At 44.3% G+C, this 24581-nt stretch overlaps 1 protein-coding gene across 1 annotated transcript in view; it reads left to right on the forward strand.

Moving 5' to 3' along the window:
• The window catches only part of TLL2 (tolloid-like 2), a gene marked incomplete at its 5' end in the record, with an annotated part of 97848 nt that overhangs the window by 27318 nt on the left and 45949 nt on the right, over positions 1-24581 (forward strand). The window contains 3 exons of the mRNA XM_005885466.2: positions 10824-10901; positions 19710-19865; positions 22270-22387. Of these exons, the coding sequence (XP_005885528.1) occupies positions 10824-10901; positions 19710-19865; positions 22270-22387 (352 nt within the window). The remainder of the gene's footprint in view (positions 1-10823; positions 10902-19709; positions 19866-22269; positions 22388-24581) is intronic.

Raw genomic sequence — 24581 nt, forward strand, 5'->3', positions numbered from 1 at the left:
GACCCCCATTCAGGTCCCATGACACTGGCCAGGGCCACTTCTCTCATCTCCTTTAAGGGGAGAGGATCCTAGAGCTTCAGCTATTGCCTGGTAGTCTGGAAAAAGTTCCTTCCCTGGAACATCTTTTCTTCTTTTCCATGAACTTTCAGTCTCTGGCACCTGCTTGCAACACAGCAGGTCATGTGTCGGTCCCTGGATGATACAGGGGAAAAACACAGAGAAGTCAAACAGGACACTCGGTGTCTTGCAGGGGTGATTAATGGCCCAGCATGTGTGTTGGCATCAGAACAGTTTCTTTCTGGCCCAGTGCATCATTGGGTTAGAACCATTAATGGGTATTAACCACTCAGAAACAAAGAGCCCATTACATTTCACTGGCATATGCCACCACCCAAAAAACATTAGTTACCTTAGCCTCTAGTTACCTGTACTATCTCTGAAAGGTGAAGACATTGCTCTGCACTTCTTGAACCAAGTGGAATTCTGTCCTGAAAGGTCAGAGACAGGTCATGAAGCTCTGTGCTGTTCTTTCTGCTTCTCTCCTCTAGTTCTCTGGAGAGGGTTTGGGGTGGCCTTTTCCTTCCTTTCATTTCCTGAGTTCTATGCTACTGTTTCTGTGACCCAATTTATGGGGTTTGCCCTTTGAGATATTTGTACACCTTTACTAGTCATTTGGCATCTGTGCAAAGGCCACGTGATAAAATTCTTCTAGGATTTTCTATGAAGACACACATGTGCTTTACCTCATTAAGTCTCCGTTTCCTCATCTGTAAAATGGAGATAACAGTAATAATACCCTACCCCACACAGGTGCAGTGAGAATTAGCTGAGATAATATATGCAAGCATTAGCCAATTCAATTCAGTCCAATTAAAATGGATGTATTTGTTAGCATCTGCTGTGAACGCCACACGGTAGAGACAGAGAGGTGTTGTCTCAGTCCTTAAGGAGTTGTCTTGTGGGCACAACAGATTGGTTTACAAATAATTGTACTGTGGGCATGGTATGACCAGGGCTAGGAGCTCCTTGAGAGTGGGAACTGTGTCTGATCTGTTTTTCTGTCCCTGGCACCTGGTACAGTGCCTGGTACAGAGAGATGCCCCATAGAAGCTTGTTGAATGAAGGACTGAGTGAACAAATGGCCATGAGGGAGATGAAAATGAAGCAGAGAGGAGGGGGATGGCTTCATGCAAAAGGCTGAGTTTAGAATTTGAGTCACGATTGCATTAAACACATAACTTCATTTGGGGAAGCTGACCTGAAGAATAATCATTAGTAAGATTATGGCTACAATGTGCCAGGCACTGTTTTAGGTGTGCTCACAAACTGAAAAGTTAGAGTCCTATTATGTCGATTTTTATGGATGAGGAAACTAAAGCTCAAAGAAATTAAATATCCTGACAAAGACCACTTAGATAGAAAAAGCTGTGCAAAAGCTGGGCAAATTGGTTCCCTTCTGTGTTCTGTTCCTGCCTGACACCTTCCCACCCCCACTTGTTGTAACCTTTCATGTTCTTCAATGCCAGTTCCAGGAAGCCCTCCTTGACTTCCAGGTTGGGAGTGGGATTTCCTTCATCTGATTGCTCTCACTGTTCCTTGTGCCTCATGGCTCCTGTGGGTGGGTTAGTGTCTGGGTCACAGCTGTGTCTCCCACACAGTCTATTGTGGAATTAACATGATTCAAGGCAGGTGGTGAGAGCTATCCAGAAGTGGGATCCTTAGGTCAGTGGTTCTCAACCTTGGCTGCACATTAGAATCACCTGGGAATCTTTTTAAAATCCTGATTTCTGGGCCTCATCCTCCAGAAATTCTGTTTCTTTGTTACTAATGTTGTGGCCCCACCCCATAACAAAGAAACAGAATTTCTGGAGGATGAGGCCCAGAAATCAGGATTTTAAAAAGATTCCCAGGTGATTCTAATGTGCAGCCAAGGTTGAGAACCACTGCCTTAGGTGGTTCTGAGGTTATCCAATGGTTCTGAGCTCAGCTGGAAGTGAAGGGGCCAATCAGCTCCACTTTCCCAGGAATAACAGGATGACTACACATAATCTAGTCACTCATATATCTTTAGTTAACTTTTAATAGTTATTTGATATCTCAAATTGTTATGGGTGAGCACTATTTGGAACCAGGTTTAAGGAAATCCATGCCTGGGTATAGTGGATGCTTTTCTCCCACTGACTGCCATTGACTTTCAATGGATTCTTAGCCTAAACTAGGTTTTGTTAAGTCTATTTTAAGGATAACTTGAACTTTTTACTTGAATTGGGATGCTTCAGGTATAAAATGTCTTGTCTCTGTGGCTTATTGTTTCACCCTAATCTGCTCCTTCAGACTTCAGAGCAGTTTTAGAGTCAATAGTGATAATAATAATACGCATAGCTAACTCATTGAGTGCTGATTATGGGCCATTGTTCTATATCTTGAATGTATTATATCTCTTAATTGGCATAAGAACTCTAAGAGGTGAATGCCCTTAACCCCATTTTATGGATGAAAAAACCAAAACACAGAGAGGGTAAGTGCCAAGGTATGGACTCCTTATTTTTCTCTTTCCATGGCCAGAGCAGAAAAAAAAGGTTGGGCCACAACATTCCATCTGTGTAAACACAACTATGTTTCTTTCCCATCGGCTAACGGTTTCCCCAGCAACCGTGTGTGTGTGTGTGTGTGTGTGTGTGTGTGTGTGTGTACGCGCGCTTGCGTGCACATACACTACAAACTGCAGAGCACATGTTTTTAGACAAAGTGTATGCTGTAATCTAGTTCTTCTTTTTGAAAATCTTTTTACTTCCCGATTTTAAAAAGTAATATATTGAATAAAATTTGGAAATTTTGGTAAGTATATGAGAAAATAAAGTTAATGCAAAAATCACCAACTGGAGATAATCACAATGGACATTGTGGGTATTTACATCCAATGTTTTTTCTTTTTCTTTTGTTTTTGTAGATTTTTTTTAAAAAGATGGATTCAGACTCTAGTCTATTGGAATCAAACTGGGTACTACTTCTTAACCTGTTCTTTTTTATTTATACTATGAACATGTTTCCCATTCAGGAAACTCTTTTCTAAAACAGTTTAAAAGGTTACACAGTGTTCCATTATATCATAATTCATTTTACCACTCCCCCCTTGGGTGTGGTTGTCACAGTCTTTGTTATAAAAAATGTGGAGATGAACATCCGTTGTCTTCATTGCCAATCAATTCCTTAGTACAGAAACGTAGAAGTCATGTTCTTGGGTGAAAATCATATTGCCTCTTTTAAAAGACTTTGGTACATCTTGCGAAATACCTCGTAACATGTTATCAATTGATATTGCTCCTCCACCAGCAGTGTACAAGGATTCCCATTTTGTTACACAATCGCCAATATTAAATCACTTCATTAACAGAAACTGGCAAAAATCATTTAACTCTTTTCCCCTTCCCTTCTGTAGCATTTGAAATTTGGCAGAGATATAACAATTACTTGGCACCGAATTACTTAGGATTGCACATTGATTACTATCGTGGTTGCCTGGTTCGTTCCTGAATCATTAAGAGTATGTCATTTTTTTCCCCTAATGGATAACTGAAACCTCGGCTGAGCCTGTATGTCTTGAAGGTAGTTTTCTGACCGAGGTGTACAGATATTTCATTCATTGACCTTGCCTGGAATGCTCGCTCGGACCATACCTGCAGGTATAGGGTTGAGGGGCAGGGGTTATGAGCATGGATTCTGGAGTCAGAAGGGTCCACCTTAGAATGCAAGTTTAGTTTTTTACCAGCTGGATGACCTCGGACAACTTATTCATGAGCCTCAGTTTTATCTTCTGTAAAAGAGGGACGATGCTTACTCATGGGGTTGCTGTGCATTTACATCTGACCAAAGGGCATGGCAAGTTGAGACTGCTTAAGCCATGGTTGTGAGGATGAGGCTGCAGGAGCTGGTGCGGCTCAGTCAGCCCTAGCTCCAGCCATATCAGACTGTTTTCCCTCTTGAGGACTTTTTATTTGCTTCCCCCTCCCTAGAATACTCTTCCCAAATGAATGTCCCCCTTTCATCATGCAGGTCTCTGTTGTGAGCTCGCACCCGCCGTTGCTCTTTCAAAAGCTCTGTTTTAATTTCTCCAAAGTGCTTAATCCCTCCATGAAATGATCTGTTTATTGTTGATTTTCATTCCCTCCATGGAACCGTGGAGGCACCATGAAGGTAAGCCCTGCCTGTTCTGCCTTAAGGAACCCAACACAGTGCTGCCCAAAGCAGGCCCTCAGCCAAGATGTATTGAATGAATGGACTGGTAATAAAGCAATTTTTAGGATCTTTACTAGAGATTCCTTTACTTTTTCATAGAGTAAAGCATAGCAGTTTCATGCTAGATTTACCTCTGATGGGCCAGGGCTGTATGTATTAAAAAGTCAGTGTTAACCTAAAAATAAAAAGTCTGAATGAGAAGCAACAAATGTTTATTTGAGATCAAAGAATTGTAATTTGGGAAGAACAGATTCAGGCAAAAACCCAAATAGTGTTCCCCCAATACAGGAGAGGAGCTCAGGGTCCCAAGGGAAGGAAGGAAGATGGGGTACGTTATTTCATTGGTGCTGGATGAGGTGAGGTTAGATTTGTACCTCATGGACTGGCTTAAGATTTGGTCATCTGGAAAAAGGCTAGATTTGTACTTCATTGACTGGTTAGAGATTTGATTATTGGTGTAGTCCACTTCCATCAGGCCTTACAAACAAGATATTCTCATTCCAGCTGACTTCTTGGACTGTTGGCAGTTTTGTCCAGTTTGGAAGATAAGGAAAAGGAAGATGTGCAGGGTAGCTCCTCTGAAATGGCTACTCCTGCCCTGTTTTAACATGTCATCGTTCACATCAGGAAACAGGAGCGCGAAGGTTGCCCAGGCAGGGTTACTTTAGCATGCAATGTATACGACAGGCTTTGACACCAGACTGATCTGGAAAGAATCTCAACCTCCCCACCCAATGGCTATGTGTCCCCAGTGATATTGGTACTGCTGAGAGCCTCAGTTACCCTGCACGTAAAATGGGGATATACCCACTTGAGAGGGGGGCTTGAGGCTTAAGTAGATAACATATGTGTTGTACCTGCAAATAATCAGCACTTAAAATGGTAGTTATCCTTGTGTTTAAGAAAGCCCAAGCCCAAGTAGTGTTTGGCTCTAAGAGTGAGGGGTGGAGGGAATAATGAATATAACGTTTTGTTTAGTAATTACCAAATTAAGAATATGAACTCATAGCCACTATTGTTCAAATGAACAAGACTGAGGTGTGGAACCAGGCTCTGCCCTAGATGGCTTTGGATATACATAGTTAACATTTCATTAATTATGGCGGAGGGGCGTTGTGTATACATCAATGGCTCTTATGATGCATCTAATTAAGCCACTTTTTTGTTCGAAGCAGAAGAAAATTGGGCTTTCCCAAAGAAAAGCAGCTTGCTCACAAAGTTGCTAACAGATTGCTTCTTAATTGAACTTGGGAGGTGAATTATATGGTGAATTAGAAAAAAGAACAACTCTGAATTTAGTGAATTGTTCCATAAAGGAAACTGTGGGATTGAATTGCAAATGCTGGATAGAAACATTTCAGCCTGGCCCCCAGGCATCACGGGCCGCTGACCTCCGCTGTGTTCCAGGGAGAGGGTGAACAGGCCCCGGGCTCTCTTTCAGGGCCTGGAGGGCATTCTTTCCCAGAGACCAGCTGTAAGCCTGGGTTTCTTATGCAAAGGAGATGTTTGAATAAACCCCTGTGACTAATGAAATCTACAAGATCTTTCCATATCCTCTGACTGAAGAGGTAATTAACCAAAGATCAAATATAAGGATATATATGTTTTATTTTTCCAAATATTTTTGTCTTGAAATCCCACCCGAGGAAAAACATATCCCCACACTCTGAGTCCCTCCCCCATTGTCCCCGAATCTTTGTCTGTGTCAGGCTGTATTTCTCTGTTCCTTGTTCCGTGTGCCTAGTACTGCAGTTTTAGCCACAGCCACACCTGTTTTCAGTGAAACAGAGCAACACTTTCCACGAGTGTAGATGTGAGAAATGACTTTTCTTAGCATTTGGTGTCTGTCTCCAGCCCCACATCTTCCATTCCTGGTGTGCTTGGAAGGAGAGAGGTTGGTTGTAAGAAAATATTCCTGAGACGGTGCTTCCTCTGACAGGATTTTAGAATCACTTGGGAGCTTTAAAAAATCCCAAGACCCAGGCCATGCCCCAGAGCAGTTAAACAAGAACCTGGGGGGGGACCCAGGCATCAGTATTTTTCTAAAAAGCTTCCCAGGTGATCCCAAAGTGCAGCCAAGGCTGAGAACCATTGCTACAAGAATATCTGCGTTCTCCCTCCAAAACTGATAAAGACAAATTTTTCCATCAGTTCCTCTGAGTTAAAAATTATTGAATTCTCTTTTCAAGTAACTGTCTGTCCGTCCATTTATGCATCACATATTTCATTGAGTGCCTGCTCTGTGCCAAGCACAGTGTTGGCTGTTTGTTTTAGGACAAAATAAAGTCAATTTCTTCAAAATGCTAAAAATTAGAAACCAGACGGGGGGGGGGGGGATTATTGAGTGCCTGCTCTGTGCCAGGCACAGCGTTGGCTGTTTGTTTTAGGACAAAACAAAGTCAATTTCTACAAAATGCTAAAAATTAGAAACCAGAGAGGGGGCGGTGGGGGGCAGCTGAGTAAATAGGAAATCACAATACCTTGTGATGAGAGATGTAAATCCAGGGGGTCATAGGGCACAGAGGTGCTCCTCTAACCTGCGAGGATCAACAGGGCAGCTTCCCAGAGGAAGTGGTATCCAGGCTGACACTTAGAAAATCACAATACCTTGTGATGAGGGATGTAAATCCAGGGGGTCATAGGGCACAGAGGTGCCCCTCTAACCTGCGAGGATCAACAGGCAGCTTCCCAGAGGAAGTGGTATCCAGGCTGACACTTGAAGGACCTGTAAATGCTGGCCAGGTGAAGAGGTGGGTATGGCCAAAGGCAGGTGCATCACTAAGAGAGAAGTGGAAATCCACGTGCTGTAAGTAGCTTAGGGTGGTTAGGCAGAGAATGGGAGTGGGAAAGTAGCAGGAAGCCCCGAAGCACAGGTGGAGGAGGCCAGTGGGCCCAGATCACAGGGCCTCATTGGCTATGTTAGGAGTTGGAACTCATCCCAAGAGCAGTAGGGAGCCTTGCAAGGGTTTTCATCGGGGGAGTGGCCAAACCACATTAACTCCAAGTAGATTCCAGGCTCAGCTGTGCTAGAACGTGAGATCCGAGCTTCTGAGAAAGCCCTTCTAAGAAAAGACAGGGCCATCCGTCTCTTGCAGGTGAGGATGGCAGATGAGGGATCTGTGCCCATGGCCTCAACCTCATCACTGACAAAGATGGCAGATGAGGAGGGATCTGTGCCCATGGCCTCAACCTCATCACTGACTTTGGATGTTCCCCCCACAGACCTGGAAAATGCCGTGGGTCCCTGGGGAGTAACCAGCCTCTCCTAGGCACCCCTTGTTCTCCTTGTTCTTTCTGGGGGTGAGGCTGAGGGGAAGGAGTACAGGTTTGGGGATCAGACAGGACCCACCTCCAGTGTCACCACTACTACTAATCTCTGTTCTCTCAAGACAGGCAAATCACTTTGCCTTGTTTCTTCATCTATAAAATGGGGATATTTATGGCCCTTTTGTCATTGGTTTTTATGAGGCTAGAATTATACAATTCAAGGCCAGGAAAGCATTTGGCATTGTTCTTAGTGCATGGTCAGCACCATAATTGACACTTAGTGAACACCGATTCTTTCCCGCATCGGGTCTCCCCCCAACTCCAGAGCTTTATAACCCTAAGCACCAGGAGGTGAAGGGAATCAGAAGTCCTCAATCCATCCCCTCCTCTGCCTGCCTCTACCAACCTCCCCTGCCCCCCCACTCTCCTTAGCTCTCAACCACAGCCTCCAGCTAACCTGAACCAGTCTTTGCCCAGGTATCCTTACAGGTCTGTTTCTTATGTTTCCCACCCCTTGTGCAGGAGCCAAGCAGGTCTAACTTACCAACCCTCCAGGCCGAGTGCTATATGGACTCTTCTTTCAAATCCAAGCTCCTATGTCTCCCTCCTATCCACTACTGATAACCTGGCTCATATTCAGAGCTGCAGTTACAAAACTCTTTCATGTCCTCTGAGTCCCATCTAGGTCTCTCAGCATCAATGCCCCAATGCTGAAAATGGCCTGCAAGGCCTCACATGAGCTGACTCTCCAGACCCTCCCCTGCCCGCTGACCTCATTGCCTACTACTCTCTCCCTCGCTCATTCCAGTACAGTCATATCCGCTCCCCTCCTGCCAAGTACACTCCCACCCCAGGGCCTTTGCACCTGCTATTCCCTCCCTTTGGAATGCTTTCATTAAGCTACAGACTCTTGCCCTCACTTTCTTTGGGCTTTTGCTTTTTCTACCTCAACTGAAATCACACACCCTCATGCCTCGCATTCAGTATTTCTCTCACCTTCATTTATTTTCTTCATAGTGCTTGTTAACAACTGACTTAGATACTTAGTTGTCTATTTGTTTATTGTTTTCTCTCCTGCCCTCCATCAGAATATAATTTCCATGAGGTCAGGGTAGACTTTGTTCAGTGTCATATCCTGCACAGCAGAAACAGCATCTGGCATGTTGCAGGTGCTGGATAAATATTTGTTGAATGAGTGAGTTCCTGAACAAACTCATTACCTCATTTGGTCCTCACAACAGCCCATTTGACAGATGGAAAATACTAATACCCAGGGTCTTAGCCACAGTTACACGGCGGAGGAAAGACTAAGCTAGTCCCGGAGCCTCGGCCTCGGGCTCTCCTCCACTCCACACATGGCACATTCCTCTGCTGGCCAGTGATTTTCATACCATCAGGATTTCCCCCAACCTTTAGCCCGAGAGGAAATGATATCGCAACTGGAAGAATACCCAGAGGGCTGGGAGCTGGCAGCGAAGGCCCCGGCAGCTGCAGGGAGTGTGTGAGTGGATTCTGAGTTGGCCAGAAAGGCATCGGAACGAGCAGGATGAAGGCATACAAGAATGTCAGCATGCAGCCTGGTCCCCCGCCAATGTCAGTCACAAGAGAGGAAGAAGTCGTCTGCACATCGAGAGTTGGGATGTGGGACCACAGGGCTGTCTCCAGGGGTTGTCTGGGGCCAGACCATGGGCTTCGTGTTTGGGACCCTTTCTAGCTGTGGGACATGGGACAGAACATCAGGCTGTGACCAGGGGCCTGTCCTGAGCCCTCAGCTTCCCTGATGGGATTGACAACCCTGGGATAATTATTTTGTGTCCCAGTGTCCTCCTCTGTAAAATGGGATGCCACTCTGTCTGCCACTGAGTCTTGTACTCAAGAGTCAAAGGGGCTGTGGGGAAACTGCTTTGGAAGTTGCAAATTTCTAAACGAAGGTAAGAAATAATTTTGAATTAGTAAATACTATTGTCCTATAATGGGTTTGGTGTGGATTCATGTGTATGATCGTCTCTCATGGACCCAGGTTTTGTCCTCAAATCTGCTTTCTGGTGTCACTACCCATTCAGTTTTTCCAGCCTCAACTATAGGAGTCCTGGGTGGCCCCCCTCAGTCCCATCGGCCTCTCTCGTTGCTCTGCCTCCAACTCCACCTGTAATATGACAGGTCCCAACATCTCCATTGCACTGTCCAGCCCATCCACTGCTGTCTCGCCTCTGGACCTTCACAAGGCTCCTTACTGATCGCCCGGCTTTCTCTTTTGCCTGCCAGAGAGACTTTGGTAAAGCAGATAATAGCACCCCTCTCTGTCCCTCTCCTGCTTTCAGCCTTGCCCCACTCGGCCACCATGTTGGCGCCTCCATAGGCCAAGTCTATTCCTGATCCGGGTTCTTTCGCCACCCTGCCTTCTGCTGGGGTCGCACTGACTTGGGTCTCCGAGTGTCACCTCCCTGGAAGGGCCTTTTCCGACCACCTTCTAAGCAGCTGCTCCAATCATGCTTCACCACATACTGAATTGGATCTCCAGAGCATTTTCTGAACCTGCAAGGATCTTATTTATTTTCTTACTGTTTATTGCCCACCCATTTAGAATGTACACACCTGCCTGTCTTGTTCATTGCTGGATCCCCAGTGACTTGCACTGGGTCTAATAAGAATGGGTGACTGACCGTGTTCCTGGTGGGGAGGGATGAGAGCCGGCTTATGGATCATGGCTACTGGCAAGCATCGCTGTCCTGGCCTGAGGCGGTGTCCGCAGAGTCTGATTTACAAAGTAAACAGAACAGTTTCTGAAAGGAGACTCACCCCGAAGAACCAGAATGCCTGTTTCAGCCAAGGCAGCACAGATGACGTCCTGTGGGTTCCACAGCAGGGGGGCTCCAGGAGCCTGTCCTGTTTGTGTTCGGGCTTTCTCATGGAGGTGGGGGTGAGGGAGCTGACTTTGGGATTTGCCTATTTGTATATTTGACTTCAAGTCCCCTTGAGCTGATCAAGGAGAGTTTATAATTTGTGAATTATGTGTGTGGTTATTAAAAATAAGCAGGGTTGGTTTTTGCTTTTGCCTTAGTGTCTAGAACAGGTCCTGGCGCACAGTAGGTGCTCAGGAGACCCTTGTGGAACAAATCTTTACCATTCTGCTGCTGATTCGGATCATCCCCCCAGTGACCAGGTGTCTCCCTCCTCTCTTGGTGCTGGTGCAAAGAAGGCTGATGTGTCCTCATGGATTGATCCCCGCCCTCCTCCCGTGACCAGGTGTCTCCCTCCTTTCGGTGCTGGTGCAAAGAAGGCTGATGTGTCCTCATGGATTTTCTTCTTCTTTCCTTCAGGTGGACTTGAAGACCAGTCATTCGAGAGCTGGCCGAATGCTACAGCCGCAAATGCCAGCAGCGAGGACGCTAGAGAGGGTAATGCGAGGCCCACCAGGCCTTTGGGTCCTTAAAAAAAAATGTGGTAAATTTCACATGAAATTTACCATTTTAACATGTACGATTGAGGAGCATTACGTGCATTCACAATGCTGTGCAGCCATCACCATTGTCTAGATCCATGTTGTTTTCAACACCTGAAAAGCCAACTCCATACCCACTAAGCAGTTGCTCCCCATGTTCCCTCTCTACAACCCTGGCTTTGGGAACCTCTTATATACCTTTCATCTTAGTGGACTAAGAAGTCCTGAAGTCTGTGGGCATGAGGGAGTGTGTCCTTTTGTTGAGTGGGGTGGGCTGGCTGCCAGAGAAAGGGATAGAGTGTGGCATTTGGTTGCTCAGAGACGGTATGGTCTTTAGTTAAACTCCGCAATCTGTACTTGACCTTTCTCTCTAGAACTCGGCTTGTGAATTGAAGCCCCTGGGGGCTGAAAGGAGGGATGATAAAGTTTGGGGTCTGACAGAACAAGTGGGCATGGGAGGCAAGGAAGGAAAATAAAGCTGGGTTAGGGGCTGGGGAGGGGAGGGTGTTGACTAGAGAAGCCTGGGCTGTTAGGGGAGGCAGCAGGTGGGGTTGTGGCTGTCTGTGGGCAAGGCCACCTATCAGCAGGTACCAGCCTGGAAGTACCACCGCTTCCTGTCTGCATTATGCTCAGGCCTACGAGTGCTCTCCAAGTTGTGAGATTCTAGCCTGGAGGTTATGGGAAGGTGTCTCGCTTTTGGAGAACTTTTCCTGCTTAGCGGCCTGCTTTCTATGGGAATCGGGGCTCACTGCCAGCGATGGCATTTCTTCTACATAAAGTTAACACAGAGCAAAGGGAATAATTTTAAAGTGCCAGAATCCTAAGTTTGGGGGATGACTATGTAAGGATGAAGTACAAATTATTATTTGCTTTATTTTATGTTTTTGCTTTAATGTTATTTTATATTTCACAGATACACATGCATCTACATAATTTTACACAAATGCATATATATAATTCACACAAATGTGTAAATGTGATGATGTAATTACATACTTTTTTAGTGTTTTCTCCTTTTTTTCTTTTCCCTTTAATTTGGCTACCTCCTTCTCTTCTTTTTTTCTACCCTTTTCTAGGTAATGCATGCAAATGACTTTGTATGCACTCTTCCATATTTTTTCTCCATGCATATATATGCACATCTATTTATGTACAGATTTATACATATACACATACAAACATATATATAGCTATAAGCTTTGTCATTTTTTAAAAAATGGGATCATATTTGATACATGTTTTTTATGTGCTTTTCTCATTCATCAATACCTTATGGGAACCCCCTCTAAGACACTTGTTACAACTTCAATTTATTCTTCTGAATAGTTGCAAAATATTACTGGTATGAGTAGACCATCATTTATTCAATCCTTCCTTTATCAATTAATATTCACTTCAGGTTTTTGCCATCATGAACAGTGTTGCTAGAATGCGTTTCAAAAGGGGTAACCATTCACATTTCCATAGCAACTTAAAGCTGGGTCCCTTTCCCCATATCCTTCCTAACTCTAGGTATTATCGTTATTTTCAGTAATGCAAATGGAAGCTTATTATTACTTATTTGTATTTCTCTGACTGCCCGTGACTTTGAGCGTCTTTTTCTACCTTTGCCAGTGATTTGGGTGTGCACTTCTGTGACTCACCTTTTCCTGTCCTTTGCCCATTTTTTTACTCCGTTTCTGATGCCCGTCTTGTCAATGTGACCTCTTTCAGAGACAGGCAGATGCTTTAGCTCCCACTCCCCGCCACCACCATTTGACATTGTGCACTTGTTTCTCAGTCACACAGTTTGTTTCTGGAACCATGTGCAAGGCCCCCTTTAACATCTGTATTTAACTGCTTTGCTTACTCAAAGGTATTTTGACTTATGCATGTTCAGGCTCCAAGACATCTGACAAACTCAGTGGCACTTCATTTTGGCCATGGATGACCAGCACTTAGCGGTGACAGTGGAGCATAGGGTGTGGGAATGAAAACAGAGGGGTTTGCCATCACATGCAGCGATACAGATGCCAAACCTAATGTTTCCTTCCTGATTTAAGTGATTTACTGTCGCATAAAAACTACCCTCAAACTTAGTGACTTCAGACAGTGATTTTGTTAACTTCCATGGTTCTGTGGGTTGACTGGGCTCAGTGGGGTGGTTCTTCGGCTGACGTTGGCTGAGGTCACTCACTTGACTACATTCGGCTAGAAGCTGGGCTGGGCCGGGAGGCCAAAGGAAGCTTTAGTCACAGCCTTGGTGCTTCAGTGTACCTCCCCACATGACTCCTCTCTCCACGTGGACATTCACCACTTAGTTGTCTAGCCGGAGACATAGCATGGCAGCTGGCTTCCTAGAGGGAGGAAGCAGAAGCCATTAGTTGACTTAAAACTCCCTGAATGCTACTTCAGTCACATTCTATTGGTTACAACAAGCTAAAGTCCAGCCCAGGTTCAAGGAGAAGAAAATAGATTCCATCCCTAATGTGATAAGTGACAGGAGCTCACAAGGATGAGAGAACTTGCTGGTGGCTGTATTTGGAGACCATCTGCCACCTTTCCTCATTGCTTCTCACCTGCTCACCAGCAATAGACATTGTCAGGGTTTTTAATATTTACTAGTTTACTGGGTGTAAAATGACCCAAACAAATAAACTGGGATAGTCAGACACACTTGGGTTTGCATCCCAGCTCAGCCTCTTAGTAGCTATGACCTTGGATAAGTTATCTAACTCCTCATAAGAGATTTAGAGAGAATTAGAAATAATGTTTATCCAAAGTGCATAGCCAGGTGTCTGTTGTGTAAATGGTACTCCATGAACGTACCTCCTCCACTTCTTCTTCTCTACCTCCACCTCCAAGAATTATATTATCCAGCATTGAAAGTGCATTGTCCACCTCTGGACTGGAATCCCACAGCTGTTCAACAGCTGCAGAGAAACACAATTAAGAGGGACAGGAAGGAATAAGGCTGCTGCAGCCCATTAAAATTCTGTCTCCGGAGGGGTTGTGCACAATACCACACCGCAACAAGAGACCTTCTTGGATTTTTTAAGGAGGATGATGACAGCATTCCCTCATCTACCAGGCCCCGAACTCCTAAAGCTGGCTAAATCCATAGTCTGCAGCTCCTCAAATGACCCTGGTTTGTTTGAAGAGGATAATGTCAAGGCCAGGCCCGTCGTCCACTCTGTATGACAGCCTCAGAGGAGCAGGTCTTTCAGCATCCAGGGCAATCCTGAGGGGAAAGCAGACCCCAAAGGGGAGGTGAGGGCAGGCTGTGCTAGCCTGTCCTTTCAGCCTTCTCATCCAATTGTCCCCCCTGGACACTGTCAGGCTCTGGCTTGGATGCTTCCTCTTTTGTTGGAATTAAAGATAAGGCGAGTTGTGTCAATCTCAGATTCTCCTTTAATCACAACCTCCCCCTTCCTCCCCCCCCTACTCCCAGAAAAAGAGACCGCCCAGGCAGGAGAAAGGATCCGAGTGAAGCCCTGGGCCTGCTGGCTTCGGTGGCCGGGTTATTTCCTGGCTTTATGTGTCTCCCTTCAGCCCTGACGGTGGGATTTGTGCTCCCAGCTCTGGGGAGGGCTAGGGACTGGGAGAACTGCTCACTGAGCATCCAGGCAGACGGTCTGGTCTCAGGAGCCTCCCTCCCTGGAATTGGGAGCTCAGCCTGCATTTTGGGGCTGATAATGGGATTAATGAAATGGGGTGGCATGTAACTGCTCCATGAACGAAGCTATGATTGTGCTGGAGCCTGATTTCCAGAACCATATTCGTAATAGAGAACGGACCTGTCACTTCCAGGAACAGTCCCAATGGGCTTTGTGCCCAAGCAAATAACGGAACCTGGTTGCACCAGAAAATAGGGACTCCCACCAACTTGGGCGCAAAGCATCACTCAGTGCTAAACCCCTGAAAGTCACTTACATCAGCGTATCTGGCTGTGACCGCTAAGCCCCACCTTAGGCATTTTTTCTAGCTTCTCCCCAAATGCAGACCTTGATAGTCATCACTACAGCTCGCCTTGAGTCCCCACCATGGCGGGCATTTGACATTTATTACCTGGTTCAGTGCCCACACCGCCACCATGCAGCAGGAAGGAAGGCTCAGGGGAGGGCGGCTTATCCAAGGCCACACAGGGAGCAAATGGCAGTGTCTACCCTGCACCTAAGTCCTCTGACCCCACACTCCTTGCTCTTAACCTTTGGGCTATATCGGTGGTTCTCAAACTAACCTGCACCTGCGAATCCCCTGGAGAGCTTCAAAAACTACAGATGCCTTGACGACACTGTAGGCCCATTGAGTCACCGCCTCAGGGCAGGGGGCAGACACCAGAATTTATTTTTTATTTTTATTGATTTCAGAGAGGAAAGGAGAGGGAGAGAGAGATAGAAACATAAATGATGAGAGAGAATTATCATTCAGCTGCCTCCTGCACGCCCCCTATTAGGGATCAAGCCTGCAACCTGGGCATGTGCCCTGACCAGGAATCAAACCCTGACCTCCTGGTTCATAGGTCAGCACTCAACCACTGAGCCACACAAGCCGGGCCAGAATTTTTTTTTAAAGTTCCCCAGTTGATTCAAATGGGCATCTAGGTTTGAGAACCACTTATGCAGTGAGGAGCTGCTCTTTAGTCGCTCGGGATTGCCACAGCTCTGGCCAGGTGCACATTTGCCCATCATCTGTGGGCTGAGGGTTATGCAGATGGCTGGACCGTCCGGGTGTTTACTTCTAGTGTGGGAGTCATCAGTTGACTAATTGAAAATTCACAGTTCCTCGCTTGAGAAGGCCGGGTCAGGCCTGGTTCTGTTTATGACACGGCTGTGCCTTCCGCTGAAGATGGAACATTGAATAGTTACGGCCCCTCTGCTTCTTCAGCGAGGACAGGGTCCACTCCCAGGGCCAGAGGATCTAAATGGACTTTATCCCCCAGCCCACCCCGCCCCCAGCGTGTTAAATCCTTTCAGACCCCCTGAGCTCCTTTTTAAATGCAGGACTCTTGGCCATAATACATAATTACATCCTTCTATTTGCACTCCGGTTCCAGATAGTAGTAATCCAAGAAAATCCAATAATGACAGTTGCATTAAGATCCTTCTTCCAGGCTAAGCGGAACATCTGTTTAGACATATTTTTAATCGGCAAATGCTTCCTGTGTTGAGTCCTTGGCAAATTAAATTTCTCACCGGACCGAGGGGGAAGCTGTCATTCAATAACCCATCTCTGGAAATTACAGCCTGGTTTCTTTCCAGGTGCACTTAAGACTTTCCCATGCTGACTCGGCTGCATACCAGCCCTGACAGTACTGGGTCACATGCACGTATAACACAGTTGTCTGAGAAACATGCTCTTAGTGTTAGTGCCTCCGAGAGAGAAGTATTCTTGTCCATTCTCCAAAGGAGAGTTGGAGGCAGAGGAAAATTAAGAGACTTGTTGAAAACCATATGGGAAATGAATAACAAACGTCCACTTGCTACATCGCTGCCTGTGATTACTTAAGACGTGATGATTCTCAGTATTTGAACATTAAGGGTTTCGGGGCTGCCAATATTTTGAAGAGGTTACCACCACAGAATTGTTTGGACTGTGGGGCTGTTTATTTTTAGCATAACTCATCCATTCTTTAATTAATTCATTCAAAATATGAAAACCCTGAATGCTTACCACCAACCAGGCAATGCGCTGGGTGTGAACAGAGTGTGAACAAGCCAGTGTCAGGTCCTGGCCCCCCGGGGACCTTCCAGTCTCCTGGGGCAACTCATATTTGAAATCTGGGCGCAATTTGTAGTCTAGGACTGAGATAGCGCGTTAGAATATATGTAGAGGCCAAGCAGGTAATGTCAGTGGGTGAAGCTGGCTGGCTGGGACAGGGGGAAGTGGGAGAGAAATGCCGGAAACTGACTATGGGGAGGAGGTGCTACTTAACTCCAGTGGGTTGTAAATGACAGAAGATTAACTCACTGTTGCCAGGTCTTACCGTTTTTTAAAGAAAAACTAGAAAATCTGCATTTTTATGTGAAATCTTTTGATTTTTAAAAATTGGCTACTAAAGTAAGATTTAAAAAAAAAATACACAGTGTGGGCCAAAAATGTTTAGGCCAAACAAAACACATCTGTGGGTTGGGTTTATCCCAAGAGCTGCAAGTGCACGACTTCTGATCTAGAAATTCTAGCGGTGAAACAATTATTTTCAGGTTAAAAAATGTATGACGTGCCAACTTTTTGGTTCTGGTGATATGACCCGTTGAACAAGTGGGGACCTCTTATACAAACAGAGAACTGCTGAAAAAACATGTAACCTCTTCTCCACCCCAAATTAAAAATACAGAGTTAAGCTCAAAGGAAGGAACGGGAAATTGCCCTGATCAGAAGAGAAGGGGAAACATAAACACATGGAACTAACCTTCAGATGGAGGCAAGACTGCAGAGGACATTTAAACTGACAGGAATGGCAAGAAATCTTGCTATCTTTCCTAGGCTCCAAGTGGGGAAAAAATATCTCCTATGAGAAACTGAATCCCAAAGCCTGTTCCTCCTATAGGTATAAGTTCTCAAATTATATTTCCTATATACTAGTATGGAAACCCTAAACTTAGACATTAACATAATAATGGATCGAGAATCCACAGCATTCTAAGAACCCTGAAAAAATGAAAAACAGGGTCACACTCATGATGAGGCCATAGGGGACTCCTGTGGAAAGGAATCATCTCACCTAAAAAAAAAAAACTTTAAATAAAAACATGAGAAACATAAAAAAAATGTATTAATCTGTGGAGAAGAATCAGCAGAGACAATAAGTTGGAGAATTAATACCCCGAGTATAGAAATAATAGAACAATCTGTATGACATTAAATAAATATACATAAACTAACTGAAGAGCCAGTGGAAGAATCTGAACCCTAGTGGGGAAAAACAAAACAAAAGAACAGGCGAACTTAGAAGCCCCTAAATAGGGCTCTAGAAATGACAACTACTGTATGTTTATTGAAACTGGAATGGGATAAATGTTATATTGAACACAATTGAAGAGAGAATTAGTGAAGTAGAAAGTAGATCTAAGGTGAGCATGGAAATTTTACCACGGAGATAAGGAGACAGAAAATGTGAAAAAAGGCATAGCAATATGGAGGATAAAATGGGACCGTTTAATGTGTAAAGATGCCAGCTCTCTCCAAATTGATCTATAGGTTTAATGTAATTCCTATCAAAACCCCAGCATGGTTTTATTGTTGGTATAGAGAAGCTTATTCTAAAATTTACAGGGAAAGACACATAAAAATTTATATGAAAACATAGCTAAAACAATCATGGAAAAGAAGTCTAAAGTAGGAGTACTCACTCTATCTGATATTAAATACCTCACTATCTAACTGCAGTAATCAAGACAGTGTCATGTTAGCAGAGGGATAAACACATAGATCAATGGCACAGAATAGAGGACCCAGAAATAAACCCAATTGCTACTAGTATATGACTCAGCAATTCCATTCTTGGGTATTTATCTCAGAGAAATAAAAACTATCTTCACACAAACTGTTGTGCTTGAATGTTCATAACAGCTTTATTTGTAATAAATAGCAGGAAACAGCCCAGAAGTCCTTCAAGAGGTGAACAGTTAAACAAACTGTAGTATATACATATCAGGGAATACTCATTAGCATCCAAAAGAAACTATTGACACATGCAACAACTTGGATGAATCTCCGGGTATTGCACTGAGTAAAGAAAGCCAATTCCCAAAGGTCATATACTGTAAGATTTCATTTTTATAATAGTGTTCAGATGACAAACATTTTCGAAATGGAGACCAGATTAGTGGTTGGGAGTTTAGGGATGGGTTGCGGGGGAGAGGAGTGAGGAGGTGGATGTGATTATGGCAACATGAAGGATCCTGGATCCTTATGATGGAGCTGTTCAGTATCTAGAATGTGGTGGAGGATACAGAAACGTTTACATGTGATAAAACTGCATCAAACCTTACCCCCCCCCACTCCCTCCACTCCCACCCCCCTACACACACACACACACACACACACACACACACACACACACACACACACGAGTATACATCGTGCTGGGGAAACCTGAGTGAGACCAGTTGATTGTTAATGCCCATAATCCAGTTGTCATTGTACTATAGTTTTGTAAAATGTTTCTATTGGGGAACACAGTAAAGTGTACACAAAATGTCTCTCTATTATTTCTTGCAACTGCATGTGAATCTACAATTATCTCAATAAGAATTTCAATTTATGCCGAAACCGGTTTGGCTCAGTGGATGGAGCGTCGGCCATGTCTCTCTTTATTTCTTGCAACTGCATGTGAATCTACAATTATCTCAATAAGAATTTCAATTTATAAAAACCATGTCATATACAGCGAAAAAACTGAACTTCAGCATTATGACTCAGTTTGTTCCCTCAAATATGGGTGGCTTTGAGAAGGGAGCATGCTCCTAACTTGGCTCCAACCCAAAGGGTTGTGAGATGTCTGTGCCCACATAATTCTGTGGTCCATAGGCTGCCCTCAGGCCCCATATGGTCTCATTCAAGGCCTCCAGCAAGCCAGACCCACTCTAGTCATAGGTCTGGTACACTTACCACATTCATTGTTGCCCTGTCTGGAAAATTACTGTCCACCGGTTCAAAACCCAGACCAGATCAAATGCTCCCTTTAGAACACACATTTGGTGGATTCACGGATAATATATCTTAACCATAATGCACAGGATGAATTAAAAGCAAAGTAAAAGGCAGTGTGACTCTCTTGCAGATGGCGAGGAGAATGCCATGTTTCCGCAGAGCCCTGGGACCTCGAGTGCCAGAGCTGAGACCTTCTCTTCCCGGGTCCGAAGAGCCACAACCTCAAGGACGGAGAGAATATGGCCCGGAGGGGTCATCCCCTACGTCATTGGAGGAAACTTCACAGGTCAGTGGCCCAGATGAGGCCTCCTTTGGGGCTTGGTGTTCGGTCTCCCTGGGTTGACATAGTCCTCCCAGGAAGGACTAGGTGGGACTGAGCAGCTGTGGGGTCACAGCAGTCCTACCTGCTAACTCTCCCTCATGCAAACAGGGTTTTGTGCACTAGGCACAGGGAAACTGCAGTCTCTGTTGGGGTGACGTCCTCAAAGATGGTCCCCTGGTCCCCGAGGCTTCATGTAGGGGTGACATATGATCCTGGTCTTGAAGGCTAGACAGGGTTTGCAGGCAGAAGGAAGAGTGTGAGCAGCTACACGTGATGGCTCCCCTGTCCTCTGCCTGAGCATCCTGGACCACCCCCACCCCAGAACTATTCCAGACGGTAACTAGAGGGACCAGTAGACATGGTTAGTCCACCTGGGTCCAATCCTGGCTGCAGCACTTACCAGCCGTATGCCCTGGGGCCCGTTACTTAGTTAACCCCTCCTGCCTCAGTTCCCTCTTCTGTCAATGGGATGATATTCTCCACTCCATAGGGTTGTTTTGAGAATTAAATGAGTTAATTGAGATAAAGCACTTAGAATAGTGCCGAACCCGTAGTAACTAGTAATTATTTGTTATTGGTATTATTATCTTAAAATGTGTAAGTCATTTAGTGGCTTCCCATCACCACTGATGCAACAGAAAGTCCTGACCATGACCTCCTGGCAGCCCTTGCCCCTCTCCCAGCTAGTGTTTTACCTTCTCTCCTCCTCTTTCCTTAGTTGCTGTGCACTAGCCTCACCTGTTGTCTTTCTTTTCCGGAACATGCCCAATGCATTGCCAACTTAGCACACTTGTGCACTTGTCCCTGTCTGCCTGGAGTGTTGTTCCCCCCATCTTCTCCTGGCGGGCTTCTTCTGATCATTGGAGTCTCTGATCAATAACACGTCCACAAAGGCCTTCTTTGACTCCCCAACCAGATACTCTCTCCCAGCACCCGCTTTATATAGTCTTTCTAATATTTGGTATCTTAACTGTGTTCTTTCAGACCTGGTGTGCTTTTCTGATCAAGGATTTATATAACCTTCATCAAAATAAGCTAATTTTATATAGAGAACTTTCTTTACACAGAGATTTTTATTATCCTGTAATTAGTGGGATCGCTATTTCTGTGAGTAACTGAGCTATGAACAATTTGAACTCAAAGTATAAAGATGTCAAAAAAAAAAAAAGGACAGCTAAGCAACTCTTTGTTCTATATGCATGTTTCTAGGGACAACAATAGGACACCACACCCATATCTTTTAGACTGGAGGCCTGCTGTTGGTTGGCTGGCTGTTTTTTTTGCAACAAGGTCACCCTAGAATTCAGATCCACCAACCTCTGTACGGACCAAACTAGCCCCTCATGGCTTCTAGAAAAATAAAAATAGTCTTCTTCATCTCTGATTGATAGATTTTGAAAACAATAATTATTTCCTATTTCTAACTAGCAGCCTGGAGTTAACAACTACTTTATTCTTACTCCCAGACAACTTACTTAACTGTTTTATTTTTCAATACATTTTTAATCAAGGAAATATGAACACAGGTTCAGAGAAAGCATGAAATTCACCTGTTTTTAAAGGCTTTTTAGAAAAGTAGTTTCAAGGTTGCTCCAGAAAACACTGAACCCCATGCAAAGGTAGCAAGGATGCCCATGCAAATAGAATTTTTAGAGCACAGGGGAATGCCCTCCTATGGTTATAAAATAAAATGAGGGTGTGGAATGTTGTGCTGGTGAGTTACTTCAGAAGCCTAAAGTTTCCAAATTGGGTAACCTGTGTAAGATAATATTTTGTAAGTTTAGAAAAGTACTTTCAACACAAAGGAAAAGCTGGGAAGCCTAGATAGTTTGAAAATCCATTTCCCCCTCTTCCATTTCACAAACTCCTACTCTCTATGTTTCGGTAATTCAGGAAAATTGTATTTATTCTTAGCAAGGTAAACCCTGATTCCTAGTACATTTCTACTCTGAGTCACCTGAACAAGCTTTTTTTTTTTTTTTTAAATCATTGGCACAAGCTATGTTGTAAGCCAGCATGCATTAACACCTAGAACGCTGGGGAACGCGATCTCACTCCTCCTGTCTTTCGCCAAAAGTGCCGGGAGCGCTATCAAAGCTTCGAAAAGGCGTCCAGTTCTAAGTCTGTTTTTATTAGTGATGATGATATTGCTAAATATGTCAATGTAGTAAAGGTTTCCTTAAGTTTTTGAATATGTAACTTCATTTACTTGCGATTCATAATTTTTTTCCTAAACTGCTGTAAAATCAGCAAAAATGCCTTGGCAATTTTAGCATAGTTCCTAGGATATTGGTTGGCACTCAAAGGGTTAAAGCATCTGAGGAAAGAGCCATGAGTGAAGTGATGGGCACTTGCCTTGTCGTTTCAGGAAGCCAGAGGGCCATTTTTAAGCAGGCTATGAGACACTGGGAGAAGCACACCTGTGTGACCTTCATAGAGAGGACGGACGAAGAAAGCTTTATTGTGTTCAGTTACAGAACCTGTGGGTGAGTAAACGAAAGTTTGGCCACCTTGGTGGAATCAGGGGCAGACGAAGCTGATGGCTCACGAGTCTTGAGTTTTCTCTATAAAACCAAGTATTTCCAAGGAGCTATACTATATAGGAGCCCAGGGTTTGTCTGAAACTCCCCTTGCCCTGAATGATCTCACAGTCCAACGAGAAAGCAGGTGGGTCCAGAGGGAGACTCCAGAAAGACAAGGGATCTGGATGCCCTGCCACGGGAGCAATGGAAGGAACTGGGGGTGTTTCATATGGAGAAGTGATTCTGAACCAATTTGGCATCCGTGACCCCACTGAGAACCTGATGGATGTAAATACGTGTAAAATTGTGCATGTAATTTCATGAGCTTATGGATTTCCTCAGGAAAACACAACAAATAACAAGATAACTGGATTATGCCTACATTTATTCGTTATGCCAATAAATGTCAGTGTGATATATTCAGTTACTGACAGAAAAAGGTTTTCCTATTGGCTTCAAAACTTAAACCTAACTACATGCTGTATATATGAGATAACTACTGAAGGAAATGACCCAGGAAGATTTAAAAATAAAAAGAAAGAAGGCATACAGGCAAATGCTAACAAAAAGAAAGCTGGGATCACAAGTTTTGTTATAGACAAAGCATTTTTTGTTTTGTTTTTAAAGTGTTAAAAAAGAAAAGGTGAGACTTTATAATGAGAAAAAGTACAAGCTCCGGTGAGAATATAACGGTCATAAATCTTTATGTACCAAATAGCATAGCATTAAGAATCATAAAATAAGCCCCAGGGAACTCAAGGGGAGATTGACAGAAACACGACCAACAGGGGACTTTATTTCATTTCTGTCAATGCACATAGATCACTGTCAAGTTGACCAAAAAACAAGTAGAGATTTGGAGAGAACTAGAAAAATGTAATTACTAGAGTTATTTCTATGGGCATACTAGATTCTATAACCTGATAACACATCTTTTTTAAAGTGGCTATTGAGCTTTTGTTGACATTGTCCATCTATTAAGCATTAAGAATAGCTTAATGAATTCTAAAAGGAAGAAATCCCATTTATTCTCCAACTAGTAGCCCGGTGCACAAAAATTTGTCCCCTGGGGGTGGGGGGGGTCCCTCAGTTATTAAACATTTATCGGCACAACACTGACCACATTGGTGGTGGTGGTGGTCTTGTCAGAATGTGTTATATTATGCAGATGAAAATCTATTTAAACAGATTTGATGTAGATATTTTCAAAGATGGAAGAATTGTCCCTGTCAACTATTTTAGTTGATTCATATCTTCACTAATTGTCATCATTGCAAAGTTTTCAGTCCCCATATGGATTGCTGGATATAATAGGTCATGCGCTGTCCCTGTCCTTTGTAGCCTTTGTTACCTTAAGGACTCTAGTTTTCCATTTATATGTTTAAGTACCAACCTTACCAGCTTAAAAATGTAAGCTTTTAACACTGCTCTCTCTGTTCCGTATCCTTCCGATGAAAAGTGGAGTTGGGTTGCAGCACAGGAGAGAAATTCAGAAGGGGAATATTGAAGTAATGACTGCAGTAGGAGAAGAGGGAACCTATTTTCCTGGCCACAGGCGCTGGCGCCCTGGACCACAGGGCTGGCAGCTTCTCCAGGTGGCTGCAGCCTGGGACGTCGGGTGGGTGGCTTCTTCTTCTGGCGGCTTCTTATTCTTCTGTGCTTCCAGGAAGGGCAGTCAGTTATGTGTATATGTGTGTGCATGCAAACATAGGCGTGTACACGTGTGTATGTGGAAATCTGCTGGGCAAGTCAAAACCATAGAAGAGTTGCCCCCTATCTCTTGAATCTTCCAGAGATATCCCCCACTTTTTTATTCTATCACTACTGGAGAGTCAGTATTTGCAGCCAGCCAGCCAGTGACTCTCTCAGTGTCTATTTCTGACTTCTTCTTTCCCTGTATTCCAACCCGTAATCATATATCCACCTGGATGCATCATTTTTGCTCCCAATATGCTGTATAGAGAAGGAGTCAGGATGCTGTCTTCCCATGAATAGTACTCAGTAAAAAACCAATTGCATTTTAGTTGGGCAATGCCCCTACCCACCCTTCAGATCCCTTCCACTATGCATTTCTGTTTCCCTTTTTGTTTGTTGGATTGTTCTGCTGCTCCTTCTCCTTACCCCACCACCCTTGGATCATAATGTAAAATTCTTTTAC

Source organism: Myotis brandtii, unplaced genomic scaffold (genome assembly GCF_000412655.1).
Source record: "Myotis brandtii unplaced genomic scaffold, ASM41265v1 scaffold902, whole genome shotgun sequence".
NCBI lineage: Eukaryota > Metazoa > Chordata > Mammalia > Chiroptera > Vespertilionidae > Myotis > Myotis brandtii.